This window comes from Sinohyriopsis cumingii, chromosome 6 (assembly GCF_028554795.1).
Source record: "Sinohyriopsis cumingii isolate HCF-2022 chromosome 6, ASM2855479v2, whole genome shotgun sequence".
NCBI classification, from domain to species: domain Eukaryota; kingdom Metazoa; phylum Mollusca; class Bivalvia; order Unionida; family Unionidae; genus Sinohyriopsis; species Sinohyriopsis cumingii.
This window is the reverse complement of record NC_142966.1, coordinates 133,959,927-133,975,063: the sequence shown is the minus strand read 5'-3', so window position 1 is coordinate 133,975,063 and position 15,137 is coordinate 133,959,927. Positions and strand designations below refer to the sequence as shown.

General features: G+C 35.8%; 1 protein-coding gene across 2 annotated transcripts in view; it reads left to right on the top strand.

The window, feature by feature from the left end:
• LOC149798032 (uncharacterized) overlaps positions 1 to 8,470 on the top strand; it is a 54,999-nt gene extending 46,529 nt beyond the window's left edge. For both annotated transcript variants that reach the window (XM_089963122.1, XM_089963123.1), the window contains 2 exons: positions 5,676 to 5,762; positions 7,604 to 8,470. In XM_089963122.1, the coding sequence (XP_089819248.1) occupies positions 5,676 to 5,762; positions 7,604 to 7,885 (369 nt within the window). In that variant the 3' untranslated portion in view covers positions 7,886 to 8,470. The remainder of the gene's footprint in view (positions 1 to 5,675; positions 5,763 to 7,603) is intronic.
• Positions 8,471 to 15,137: the final 6,667 nt, after the last annotated feature.

The window sequence follows — 15,137 nt, the reverse complement described above, 5'->3', positions numbered from 1 at the left end:
TTTATGCTGTCACCTTATGCAGTTTTATGCAATATATATACCGTCCCTTTTTAATACCTTTTCATCATTTGTCATTAACATACAACATTTACATCCCCGTTGATCGGGAAGCTTTATTTTTCACCGTTACCATCTTACCGTTTTAATTTCAACTATTTGTGTTTTAATATCGCTGGTCGATATGAGACTTATCATAATATTTAAAAGATTATACATATAACATTTTGTTTGGCGCTAAATAGCCTTACAGTGCTGATGCGCCGTTAAAAATAAAATCAATCAATCAATTTACCAGGAAAGAAACACCAACTCTCTTTTCTAATATGTATTTATTGCGACATGAATTCATGTGCCTTAAAAGACGAAAACAACTGACTTCAGTGAGTAAATATTACGGGTTATATTAATTTTGCAGCTAATTCACTTTTTGCACAACATATAAAATTCACATTTAATAAAGTAAAGTTATTGTTACCTAAATTCATTCAACAACAAGCTCACAATTCCAGGAAACAAAATTCATTGTCTTTCATTGGTTTTCCAACAAATTTACATAATAAAGGAAGAACGAAAAATATATGAAGTTCATATTTGTGTCTTTCATAGTACATCAACTTCACATTGAAAAAGAAACGTGGTTTTATAACAGATTTACATTTCTACAAACAAAGCACTTGTTTCCTTCCATGGTGCAACAGATTAAATGTTTCCTTTCATTGTGAATACATTTGTATTGGCTAAATAGCCTAACAGTGCCGATGCGCCGTTAAAAATAAATCAATCAATCAATAAAACATTTGTATTGAAGAAAAGAAAAGAAAATGGATGTTTGTTGAGTTTATTCTTAGTCTTACAAGTATTTTTAACGTTATGTTGATGTTGTTTTCTTTCATGATACAATAAATTTTATATTGTGAAAAGAAAGCAACTAAGTTTATGTTTCTTTCTTCGTTGTACAACTCATTTATTAAATCAAGGTCATTTATTTCACGATGTTGCTGCAGATTTACTAATATAAAAAATGATGCTTCTTTTTTAATGTAACAAATTTATATTCACAAAGCACGAGCATGGCTTTTGTATCATGGTGGAACAAAATATCGAATTTGAAAGAACAAAGTTCATGTGATGTTTTTCTTTCAAGGTGCCAGCCATATACATTTCAGAAGCAAAGTTCATGTTTTTCTTTATCTTTTTTAATGCTACAAATGTACTTTGCACAAAGTTTACATTCTATATATTTCTTCTTTTATGGTATAACCGATTTCATATTTCAAAAACAATTGTTTTTACCATTGTGCCACCGATTGATATATCATATGATTCATATTTCTTCTTTCACTGTGGAACAAATTTATATTTTTAATGAAAAGCAAGTTCTTTCTTTTCTATTTGATGTACAGAAAATTTTTATACTACTTTATTTGTGTCATGGTACAAAATATTAGCACTTCTAAAACGAAAGCTCATATATTTTTTTATATCAATTCGTGGTGCAAAAATATGGCATTAAAATGCATCTTTGTAACATTTAACAAATTCAAATTGTATATAAATAGCCATGTTTTTTCATTCTTGGTCAATGAATTTGCATTTGTTAAAGATCATTTCGTTTTTCTTTCATAGAGCAAAAAGAGCAAAAAGGTATATGAAAGCCAAGTTCATTATTGTTTTTATTCATGATATAGCACATTCATATTTGTCTTCTTTTCTTGTAAAACGAATTAACTTCTGAAGAAAAGAACAAATTTCAGGTTTTTCTTCCATAGTGCTAAATGTTCACATTTCACCAACCAATGTTCATATTTTTTGATCCATCAGTCACACAAACAGCAGCTGTGGCATACCAAGTCAACATTTCAGTGAATAAGCTGCCTTGTTTGTACAGTAGCATACATCATTTTGCAGAAACGTACTTCTACTGTTGCAGTAACACACAAATTAGTGAGAAAAAGAAAAAAGCAAAAACTCTCAGACTTTTTCTGTTGAAGTAGCATACATATATAATGAACAAAACCTAAATTTGCTGTTGTAGTAGCATACATTTTAGCGGAAATAAGAGTTTTACCTTGTTCACAGGGTGCAAAAAAGAAGTTTTGGTGGATAGGAAAGTTTTTATTTTAAATTGCATTTTGCACCTAAAAGGCATGTTGATGGCATAGTGTAGATGTTGGATAGTAGATAACTGTATGATTATCACTCTAATGGCAAGCTCATGGTATGGTTCTTGCTGGTAAGTCAGTTGGCGTGTTGATGGTGTAACGTGAATACTGAATAGTAGATCACTGGTTACTGGCCACTCCAAAGGCAACACACCATCAACAAGATAATATAGAGTTGGTGTTTGATAGTAGATATATTTTGGTTGCGGCAAAGGGGTGCGTGAGAGCATATGTAAGTTATTCGTCACGCCGATGAAGTGTTGATGGTGTGGTATAGGTGTAGGATAGCTTACTGGGTATTTGTTTTACCGAAACGGCGTGTCGACAGTATACTGTGGGTTGGTACTAGCATATAACTGAGTTTGATTAAATAAAACGGCTTGTTGGATAATAAGCACAATGTGGGACAGAAAACATAAACATATTTTCTTCAGAAGTTCGAACATTTTTGTTTAATTTGTTGTACGTAGATCCAGCCCCTACCAACAGAGTCTCGTTATTTTATACACACTAATGGAGAAGAATTCTGGTATCTTGTCTATTGGGTGGAAGTAGGGCTGTTGCATATAAACTCATGTGGGCTTAAAGTTTATCTCATATCCATTCTAACGATGTAAAATATGTGCACAGCGTGCTTTAATGATGACAAGCAAAATCAACGTAATTTATGACTAGTTCTTAGTTTTATCTTCATTATTTTAATGTATGGATAAGATCTTCAAACACATATCTTATAATTGGGTATTTTGTATTTTGTTTGCTCTGGCAATCATTATGCTGGTATGTTCTTCAGGAGATCTAATTAGGTTCTAAAAAATGACCAGAAATGGTGCTAAATTCTTTTTGAAAGGAGGAAAGTTTTTTGTACTCACTTTTTGATGTATGTCTTTATCTCTGTCTGTCTCTGTCAGACTCTCTCTGTCTCTGTCTCTCAATAATGTCAATGTCAGATATGTAACAATGCCGCTGATAGAAGGTTATGTTACTTCGATGTTTGCTGTTCTTAAACTTGAAAAGAAAGATGTTAGAAACATAACGGAAACTTATTTAGCATCACGTCAAACTCAGACTTCGTATCACAATTGGACAAATCTAACTCTGATCTCAATTTATTCTAGATCAAATTTCGTTAATTGCACGATAGAAAAACACCTGTAACAATTAAAATGACCTTGGGCAAAGTCAATTAGTGTACTATGTTAGGGTAAATTATATTAAATTTGTAATAAATCGCTGAAGATCTAATATCTGCCTCATCGTAATGGCACTTCAGCACTCTTTATGCCAGAATATTGCTGAAAACGGAAACCAGTATTGTATTATTTCTACTGGGCTTCGTAAACCATTAATGTAAGTGAAGGATATATTTATTTAGCGTCATTCACATGGAAAATTCCCATTGTACCCACAGTGGCATACCTAAGTCACTTTCCCCATTTGGATAGAGAGCCATCTCCATGTTAAATTTCTTTTGTATCCAGAGTTAAATTCCCCATGGTAACCATATTACCAATTCCATCGTAAAGTCCTCATTGTTCCCACAATGTCTTTCTCATGTTAAATTCCCCATTGTATCCATAATGCCATTTCCAGACTAAAGTCCCCATTGTACCCATAATGCCGTTTCCATGTTAAATTTCTTATGATGCCCATAATGCCATCTCAATATTAAAGTCCCTATTGTAATCGTAGTACCATCCCCATATTAATATCCGATTGTATCTACATTGCCATTTTCATGTTAAGTTACCCATTGCTTCCATAATACCATATGTGCTCATAACGGCATTTTATGCTAATCACAGTAACTCATTTGGTAAAGCATTAGACTTGTCGTCCAAGACATACAATTTCGATACCTACCTATTGCAGTATGATTCTGCTGCCACATTGGGTTCGTTGGAAAGGCACATATCTCAAATTTCCTCGTCATGATAAAGCCAAATACATTTTAAAAGTGCCGTTAGAATCAATGGAACCAACAATCAAAAGTAAACCACTAAAGGACAAGTGTGTGTGTATGTGTGAGTGTAAAAATAACATGGCTTTTGAAGTGTTGGTATGAGGCAATGTAATCAGATTTTCATACATTCTATATTGTTTAAAGTTTCTTTTGAATACACTCGAATATTGCATTAAAAATGAAAACAAAAACTATCCCCTTTTATTAGGAAGAGCGAGAAATGGACAGTTACAACACGAATTAACTGTAATTAGGGTTACATTTTTCTAATAGCCTTTCATTCTCATAATCATACAAATGCCTTTTTCAATGCATTATATCTTCGTCTTGCTAGCTTTAAACACAGGTTTGATGCTATCTTAAAAGGTACACAGAGTCATTATTTTTGGATGTGACACGCATATCATTCAGGTAAAATGGTGTTAAGTTATGAAGGGCTTTTAAATCAAATATATCTATGGTATGAAATTCTTTCGTCAGTATGGGGCCAGTTTAAAAACCTAAACATCTTATTAGATGGTGGTATAAGATAGACATCTAGCATTGTTTTAGCTGCATGCTTTTGACGACTCATTATATGATTAATATTAGTTTCTATGTATAAAGGACATACTGTGCAACATTGGTCAATAACGGATAATATGTCCGTTGCATAAACTATTTTTGTTGCTTGCATTGATATATATTTCTACACTCTTTAATATGAATGGAGTTGAAACGAAATTATTAATTATTAAAGATTCTGTTGGGAGATACATATAAGTGGTGTAAATAAAATATGCATAGTATGCACGATTATCTTTGATACGTGACAATGTAAATACTTTTCTTTCGTTACGTTTGTGTTAAGTCTTAGTTATGGCATTATAACCATCTTTTGTAATTCAGAACAAAAAATGTCTATCTCAAAATCTCTGAATCAATTAGTACTCGCGCCGTAGAAATGTTTTGTCATGACACACACGCACACACACACGCATGCATGCATGCATACAAACATACATACATACTTGCATACATACATACATACACACACACACACACACACACACACATATATATATATATATATATATATATATATATATATATATATATATATATATATATATATATAAGCGATTTTTTATCTATAGCTTACCTGGTTAAGGTGTAGGTAATGTAAAGTTTGAAGCACGACCTTTTCTCCTTTACCCATGTTTGCTTTACTTTATAATGTGTCATCAATAGTGGAAACATCTACAGTTATTAACTATGTAAATCTAAGCAGGTCAGATCATTATAAATTACACGGATTCTCTATCTTTATACAGGACTTATTCCATTCCATTACCACGTTTTGTGAAGTCTAGATTTAGAGTTCATAATTTGAGGGTTTCTATTCCTGAATATAATATGTTAATTATTTTACTTTCAGTACTTAAAAATTCTAGTGAACGGAAATAATTAAACTGGATCGTAAACACTCGTTTTGAATTTAATTGTCATATACATGTTGTGATACTCTTTGCGTTTTAAAATCTTTGCTGATTAATTCTTTTTAATTTCAGACAGGAGATATCCCAGCGACTACTAGAAAGTTCATACTAGAGATTACAAAAAGTGTATCTGGGGAGATTATAAGGGAATTGATACTGGTAATATTAGTTTTACACGTATGATGTGAGTGTTCTGAGTCGTTGGGATAAATTTGATGTTCAAAAATGATGCTGAATGATGTCGTCCTTTATTTTGCGAAGATTCCAACATGATTATCACAAAAGCAGAACAGGTGCTGTGCACCGACTTCTGGACAAAAACAGATGCTTCAGATAATTCTGTATTGCTTATAGTTTTTATGCTTGACCCTTGATAAAATCCATCATATACAGTGATGTGAGAAAAAAACGTTTGGCCAGGACCACGGTTTTCCTAAGTTTCTTCCCACACATTATAATCCCGAGGGTGGAATTTCCTATTCAACTTCAGAGTAAATCATGGGCTGTTTTCTCTCACTTTGAATGAAATGTACGGTGGAAAAAAACGATGGCGATTCATCAACAAGGATCTAGTTAAAGAAGGCCAGAATATTTAAAATGAAAAGTTTTTAAGTCGTTAGCGATTAAAACGTTTAGTTTACTCAACAGAATATGTCAAAAACACAACTGTTTCATATGGCTAATATGATTTTTACAATAATATACCCATTTCATTGTTTGTATTTATGTGACGTGTAGTTATTGTTCATGAAGTCATACTTCATGCAAAAGAAATGCGTAACCACCGAGGCACCCGAATGTATTCCACGGTCATTGCATTTAAAATATATATTGTTCTTAATGCAAAAATATAATATTACATTTGTGATCATTTCACAATAAAGTGTTGACACCAATCGAATAACTTCTATCTTTTGTGAGAAAACAAAAGATTGAAATTATTCGACTCGTTAAATATTTTTTTAAATGAGCGAAAACGTAAGATCCTTTATATCTAAGGTAGTTTTAATTGACAAAACGTTATACACGCCTTTTATGTAAGTAACATTTAAATAGGGCATTTAATCAAATTAATGCGACTGAATGACAATTTTTCAGCGCATATCTTAATAATGTGTTAATGTGTCTTTCCTTTTAAAATCCTTCTTGTCAGCATCGACTTGCGTTGACGGGGCGCATGTTGACCCAACAATTTAACAGTTTACACTGGGCACGATTTAATATAATTTTATCTTTTTCAATACAGACAAAGGACGTCATTTGTCTTCACTAAATTGTACTCTTTATGCTTTGAAAATGTTTGAAAAAATAATTTTTCAATGATTTGGATAAGCACAACAAATAGGAATACAAAGTTGCATAATGTACAATTTCTCGCGTCATTGGGAATTGAAGTAGAATGAGCTATTTATATTTGAAATTTAGGACAATCATTAAAAAACCATTTTGCCAAGGTCTTGTAGGTTGCCAATTCTATTGATTTATAATACATGTTCTTGCAGTTTGCATGCTAGTATTATGGATTAATTTTGAGTTCCCCCTCTTGAGTAAAATATATTGTTTATAGGATATCTAAGTCATTTAAACATGCACGGGAGGCAAAATGGAAAACCGACGCTATTGGAATTTTATAAAGACTAGTTTGCACAGAGTAATCATGTACATACTAAATTTATGCAAGTTAATTAAACTTAATGACAAGATAAAATGTTACAAATTTAATCGTCTTTTAAAGAGTAACCACAGTTGACTTAAATTTTGAGGAACCCATTGAAATAGGAAATTTTAACTTCCTTCATCAATAACCTAAACTGTAATAGATATGGATTGTTACATTTTAGTGTGGTCTGATTGCTTTTAGTTTATAATATATAGTCTAATTTGAAAAAGAGTTTATTGGTTTATTTTTTATGACGCGTCCTAGGGTTCATATTCTCCGGACGATTTATTATTCAGATTTTTTTTAACGTTCTCTATATGTTTTCTTGCTTACTTTACAGCATTTCAGGGATAAGTTTGTCGGGAATGACGATGCTAGTGAAAAACAGAGGGATAGAAAGACACAATATGTGGCGAAATGCACTGAATTATGTTGGCATATGGCAATAAAAGACCCTCCAGTTGTTTTCGGAGATATTCCAACTCAAGGAGACCAAGTGAACAAAGACCATTTCGTATTTTATACACGCAGTGGAACTCACGTCGATTACTGTGTATGGCCACCGTTACTTTTATACAAGGGTGGGGAGTTACTACGGAAGGGAGTCGTGCAGGGAAAATAAAGGGTCAGATTTGATCTTCTTTGATTGAATTGATCCTAACGAGAAAGAATTACCAGATTTGATCTTCTTTGATTGAATTGATCCTAACGAGAAAGAATTACCATTAAAACCAAGAGTGGCTATATAATTTTTGGACCATGCAAAGCAGTTTAAATAGCAGATGTAGTTCGTGAGTACGTTGACGACGGAGATGGTTAAACACTTATTATTATTGTTAATATATATATATATATATATATATATATATATATATATATATATATATATATATATATATATTCAGCGACAAACCAGTGACAGTTAAGCCACAACCAAATCTGTTACTCGAAAATATTATGTTAACAGTGTATTTAATATAGTACGTATAAAACATAACGATGTCTTAATTGAATTTGGTAATTTGTGCCTTACACTGAAGAAATTAAAGCAGATGGTGCTTAGATGTATTTTTTCATTTTTATTAGTTTACGTGAATTAAAGAAGGTGATCTTGTTATTACTAAAAGCTTATGCTATATATTCAATGAACAATATAATGTAATGGAAAATAGTACCAATAAACTGACAAGATGAATTATGAAGATAATGTCTTCTATTTCTATCCTATATGAACATAACATGAATATTGATATTTGCGTCACAAAATCATGTTAATATCTTCTTAAATAAGACAATAATGAATACAAACTTTGAAAGGTATCTATTAGGTAAATTGTGATATAAATTTTAATTTTGATAATAAAACACTAGGTATGTTTTGCACATCATCACTGTTAGAAACATGTTAGTAGTTATAGGTTATGATATAATAGAAGATACAGTATGGTGATATAAAGGAATTAACATCCTTGGGAATCTTTAAGATTTTAAAATTAAGCATGACTCTATTGATATCAATGAAAATTAACTCTAAGTATTACCCTATCGGAATTTACGGAATTTAACATTAAATAAAATCCAGTGCGCAATGGCTTGTATGGAAGAAGTAACATTAAAAGCGTCGCCAGCTAAGTAAATAACATGTTCTTATGGACCTTATTTGGATTTTAGATGGTGGAAATCAACTAATCAACACCTACCTAGGTTGCTCAGGACGTATCATAACTTGCAAATACCTACTCCTACAAAGTACAAACTACAAAGAGACATGTAGGGGGTGAGGGCAAAGTAATAGGCACAGTCATGAAAATAATCCCTTGTTGACCATAATCACCCACCTTAGCTATGCAACATTTGTTTTTTACAAAGAATTCAGAGGAGGTTGGGTATGGATAACTAATACTATACACTTGTGCATTATCTAATATCATGTCTCAACAATGCCATCTTCACATAAGTAGTATATAACCTGCATCTACATTTACATTTCACAACCAAATACCTTAATCCCTCCCCAGATGAAACCGGACAAATTAACGCCAATAACAAACTTAAAGTTATTGCCAAATCCTTATTCAAAACCGAACACCTGACCACATTCACTGAACCAATAAGACATATCCACAAACGGCCGTGTTTTCATTTCCAAATATTAACACCATCCACGGCTTTACAAATCCAATATTTTCTATGCTCAAGATACGCTAATTCTCGGCTGAGTCATCCCCCTGCGGGTCTGGGGTTGTAGAATTGGCCCGACGTGCCTCACTACGTGTCATACGAGGCGACTAAGTAGAGGCAACCTGTTTGACGTGGGTTGCGTCCCGTGTCGGGGGAGGAACGGATTCTGGGAGTTGAGCAGAGGCTTTCCATGCAATACACTACTTTGGCCTCTACTTCTCTTAGACGGGTGGTCGCGATGGGCCCGGTCTCGACAAATCGGCTGGTCACGTCGAGACCTAGGAAGTCTTTATTTACTCTCTCACCTTCTTTATCTTTCTCCTTGTATCTCTCTTGATACCACCGTTGCCTCTACAGTCTATTCTCCCCCTGCGGGTCCGGGGCTGTAGAATTGGCCCGACGTGCCTCGCTACGTGTCGTAAAAGGCGACTAAGTAGAGGCAACCTGTTTGCCGTGGGTTGCGTCCCGTGTCGGAGGAGGAAAGGATCCTGGTAGTTGAGCAGAGGCTTTCCCTGCAACACACTACTTTGGCCTCTACTTCTTTTAGACGCATGGTCGGGATGGGCCCGGTTCCGACAAATCGGCTGGTCACGCCGAGCCCTAGGAGGTCTTTATTTACTCTCTCACCTTCTTTATCTGTTTCCTTGTATCTCTCTTGATACCACCGTTGCCCCTAAATTCTCTTCCTTTATCTTTCCCTTTTCCAAGTCTTAGAAGACTTCCTAGAAGGCGGTGGCTTAACGGGTCAATCGGGGGGTAATTTTACCGACCTTAGAAATTGGCGACTTCAGGGTCAATCAAAGGTAATTTTATCAACTGAGTATGGCATCTGTGTATCCCTGGCACTTGAAAAGTGCCCCCTTGTTGGGCTCCTTGGTGGGTGGGGAGCACGGGTGCTGAATTTTTATTCAAGCCAAAATGGAAAATCAAAAAAATTAAAATAAGCGTACCAAAACGGGAACTGACTCAGATGATGAACCATGTAGTGTGGAATCGTTTCCTCGCTTCATGGTCATCAAATCAAAAGATGAAACCAAACCCCTAGCCACACTATGGCTATTTATAATCGAAAAGACTATACTTGGATTAGTCGGCAAACCAAAAAGCGTTAAAAAGATTAAATCAGGTGGTCTGCTTGTGGAGTGCGAACGTAAAGCACACACTGAGAACATTCAAAAAATTAAGGTATTTCATGACATCCCAGTGACTTGTTTCGCACACACATCTCTAAATACATCAAAAGGCGTCATTCGTTGCCGTGACTTGGCTGGAGTCAGCGACAAAGACATCGTAGAGGGGATGAAAAGTGAAGGTGTCACTGCAGTTCGTAGGATTCGTATCAAACGAAACAACGATCTGCAAGACACCAACACCATTATACTCACCTTCAACAGACCAACGGTACCTAAAGTTGTCAAAGTTGGGTTCTTACAAGTTAGGGTTGAGGTATACATACCAAATCCCCTCCGATGCTACAAATGTCAAAAATACGGTCATCGTGAAGACCGCTGTTCCAGAAACCAAGTATGTGGACGATGTGGAGACCCTTCTCATCGGGAATCCGAGTGCAAAGCCACTCCGCATTGCGTCAACTGCGGCAAGGAACACCATGCAAATTCAAAAGATTGCGATATATGGAAACAGGAGAAGGAAATCCAAAGGATCAGATACACATCCAACATCCCGTATCCAGAGGCCAGGAAGCTTGTACAAACTAGAACATCACTCCCCGGCCCATCCTTCTCAATCATAGTAAAGAGCAATCAAAAAGCAACGAAAGACGCCCAAACCCAAACAGACCCACCTGAAGCCCCTTCCGTCTCGAACATATCGCATTACAAACCCCCAAAAAACTCAACATCGACGCAAACAACGTTCAACAATCCTCCACCATCAAAATCACCAAACAGTAAGAAAAAGTCGACAGCAAATAGGCAGCAAAAAGGGTCAGATGACCCAATAAAACTGCACAATAGGTTTGGAGACTTTGAGGATATGGATGCAGAAGAATCTGCTCCATGTCCTCAAGGTGGCTCCAGACCTAACAACAAAAAATTCACCCCCGTACTTTCTCCAGATAAACAACCAAAGACATTGCCTCCGCGAAAGGTCTAACCTAGCTCCAGAATCTTCAATATAAACTTGTAATGAAGAACACCATCATACATTGGAACTGTAGAGGACTTAAAGCCAACTACAATGATATTCTTTTGCTCTTAAACGAACGTGATCCTGCAGTACTATGTCTTCAGGAAACATTTTTGAAAGATACAGATAACATCACACTTAAAAACTACTCCCTGTTTAACAACTACTCTCATAATGTTGACAGAGCCTCAGGAGGAGTCTCTGTTATTGTGAACAACAGAGCCCCTCATAGCGTCATCCCTCTAAACACAGATTTACAAGCCACTGCTGTGAGTGTCACTCTGCATCGGGTGATTACCTTTTGTTCTATCTACATACCACCAAACACCAATTTAGTAACAAATGAATTAGACGACCTTGTTCAACAACTCCCCGCACCCTTTATTCTACTCGGTGATTTTAATGCCCATAACATTTTATGGGGTTCAAATCACATAAGTGACAGAGGTCACAAAATAGAAGAATTCATTTCCAGACACGATTTGTGTCTATATAATACCAAATCACCGACATATTTACACCCAGGCACGGGTACATACACGTGTATTGATTTGACAATTTGTACCCCATCGCTGCTTTTGGACTATGAATGGAAGGTCGCTGATGACCTTCACAGCAGTGATCACTTCCCAATCTTTCTTGTAAATCTTAACTCTACAGTCGATGAAGTAATTCCACAATGGAATTTAAAGAAGGCCGACTGGGCCAAGTTTGAAACACTCTGTAAAACTAGGCTGAATGAGGATACAGTTTTCAATGTTGACGACACCATTCAGCATTTTACATCAATTTTAATAGAGATTGCAGAAGAATCCGTTCCCAAGACCTCGCCAGATTGTAAAAGAACCCAAAAACCTTGGGTCACTAAGGAATGTAAGGAAGCCATTAAACTAAACCGAGAAGCATTAAGGAAATTTAATAATCAACCGACGCCCGAAAACTTAAATATATATCGCATTGCCCGGGTCAAAGCTCGCCGCATAATCAAAGAATGTAAAAGAGCATCATGGAAGAAGTATGTTTCTTCTTTAAACTCTCGTTCCTCTGTTAAGAAAGTTTGGGACACTATACGCAAAATAAGCGGAAAGAGAAAACAAAACTCTCTCCGACATCTGACACTGAACAATAACAACTTTAGTTCAAAACGTGACATTTCAAATATTCTTGCTGACAGTTTCTCAAAAAATTCCTCATCATCTAATTATTCAGAAGCCTTCCGAAAACTTAAAACTCAAAAAGAAAAGTCACGTTTAAAATTCGCATCCAACAATTCGGGAAGTTATAATAAATTGTTCTCACTATCGGAGCTTAGGGAGGCTTTAGATAAGGCCCATGATACTTCCGCTGGGCCTGACGAAATACATTACCAGTTTTTAAAACATCTTCCAGAATCATCTTTAACATCTCTTTTGAAACTCTTCAATGATTTATGGATTACTGGTAATGTACCAAAAATCTGGAAAGAAGCAACTGTAATACCAGTCCCCAAACCCGGTAAAGATAGCGAAGACCCCAACAGCTATCGACCAATTGCACTCACAAGCTGTGTGTGCAAAACAATGGAACGAATGATCAATTCTCGGCTTGTCTGGTATTTGGAAACTAACAATTTAATATCTCCTTTCCAAAGTGGCTTTCGATATGGCCGGAGCACCAATGATCATCTGGTTAGACTAGAAACATTCATTCGCGATGCATTTATGAAGAAAGAACATTTAGTAGCGGTTTTCTTTGATTTAGAAAAGGCATATGACACGACATGGAAGTACGGGATACTAAATGACCTGAACGATCTAGGTCTAAAAGGCCGTCTGCCCTCTTTCATATCCAACTTTCTGTCCGACAAAGAATTCAAAGTACGAGTGGGCTCTACCCTCTCAGATCTGCACGAACAAGAGATGGGTGTGCCCCAGGGCAGTATTTTATCTGTGACGCCCTTTAACATCAAAATTAATAGCATCACCAAGTGTTTGACTCCTGGTATGGATTGCTCGTTATACGTTGATGATTTTCTAATATGTTATCGGTCAAAGCACATGCATACAATTGAAAGACAACTGCAGCAAAATATAAACAAAATTCAAAATTGGGCCAATGCAAACGGTTTCAAATTCTCGAAATCAAAAACGGTATGCATGCATTTCTGTCAGTTACGAAAACATCACGATGAACCGAACCTCACGCTGGATGGAACACCTATTCCAGTTGTTGTCGAAACAAAATTTTTAGGTATAATCTTTGACAGAAAACTGACCTTTATTCCACACCTAAAGAACTTAAAAGCTAAATGCTTAAAAGCACTTAACCTACTTAAAGTAGTAGCGCACACTGACTGGGGTGCTGATAGAAAAGTCATCCTAAATTTATACAGAACGTTTATTCGCTCCAAACTGGACTATGGTTGCGTTGTGTATGGTTCAGCCAGAAAATCGTATCTTAAAATGCTTGATCCGATTCATCATCAGGGAATAAGACTGGCTCTGGGAGCATTTAAAACATCCCGGTTTGAAAGCCTTCTAGCTGAGGCGAATGAACCACCGTTATCGCATCGTAGAGAAACGCTTTCCGCACAGTATGCTCTCAAATTAAAATCAAACCCTCTGAATCCTGCTTTTTCGGCTGTTTTTCAACCCAAATACAAAACTTTATACGAAAATAAACCAAACGCCATACCTTCCTTTGGCATTAGAATATCATCCAGCCTTGACACTACAAATATAGATCTTTCTAAAATTCAGAAAACATCCATCTCTGAAACACCACCCTGGCTAATTAAACAACCAAAAGTACGTTTTACGCTACACGATGGAAAAAAATCCGAAACAAACCCTTCTATCTTTCACAACTCTTACCATGAAGTTCTCACCGAATTTAAAAACTACACCAGAATTTACACTGATGGATCAAAGGATGAGGAAAAGGCTGCTGCAGCCTTTGTTTGTGGAAATCACACAACGCAAGTTCGCTTACCAAATGGAGCATCAATTTTTACAGCTGAAATCAGAGCAATAGACCTTGCTCTGCAACATATAGAACAGAACCGTATTTTAAACTGTATCATCTTCTCCGACTCGCTATCAGTACTCCAGTCACTACACAATAGAATACTGGAGAACCCATTATTGAAAAACATACTCGTAAAAAATACCGAGCTGAGTGTCTCCCACAATATAATATACTCTTGGTTACCTAGCCACATTGGTATTAAAGGTAACGAAAAAGCAGATCGTGCTGCTAAAATGGCCCTTTCTCAAGAACCAACTGATTTTAAAATACCATATACTGATTTTAAACCTTGTATCAGAAAGTTCTTACGTCAGAAGTGGCAGGCATCATGGAATGATGCTGTAAATAACAAACTTCACGCAATCAAACCAACTCTAGGAGAATGGACTCCTTCCTACAGAACCATTCGTAGGGAGGAGGTAGTCATTGCAAGAATCCGAATTGGTCATACTTATATCACCCACACCCACATACTAAAAGGTGAAGACCCACCAGAGTGCGTTTCTTGCAATGAACCATTCACTGTCAAGCACTTTATG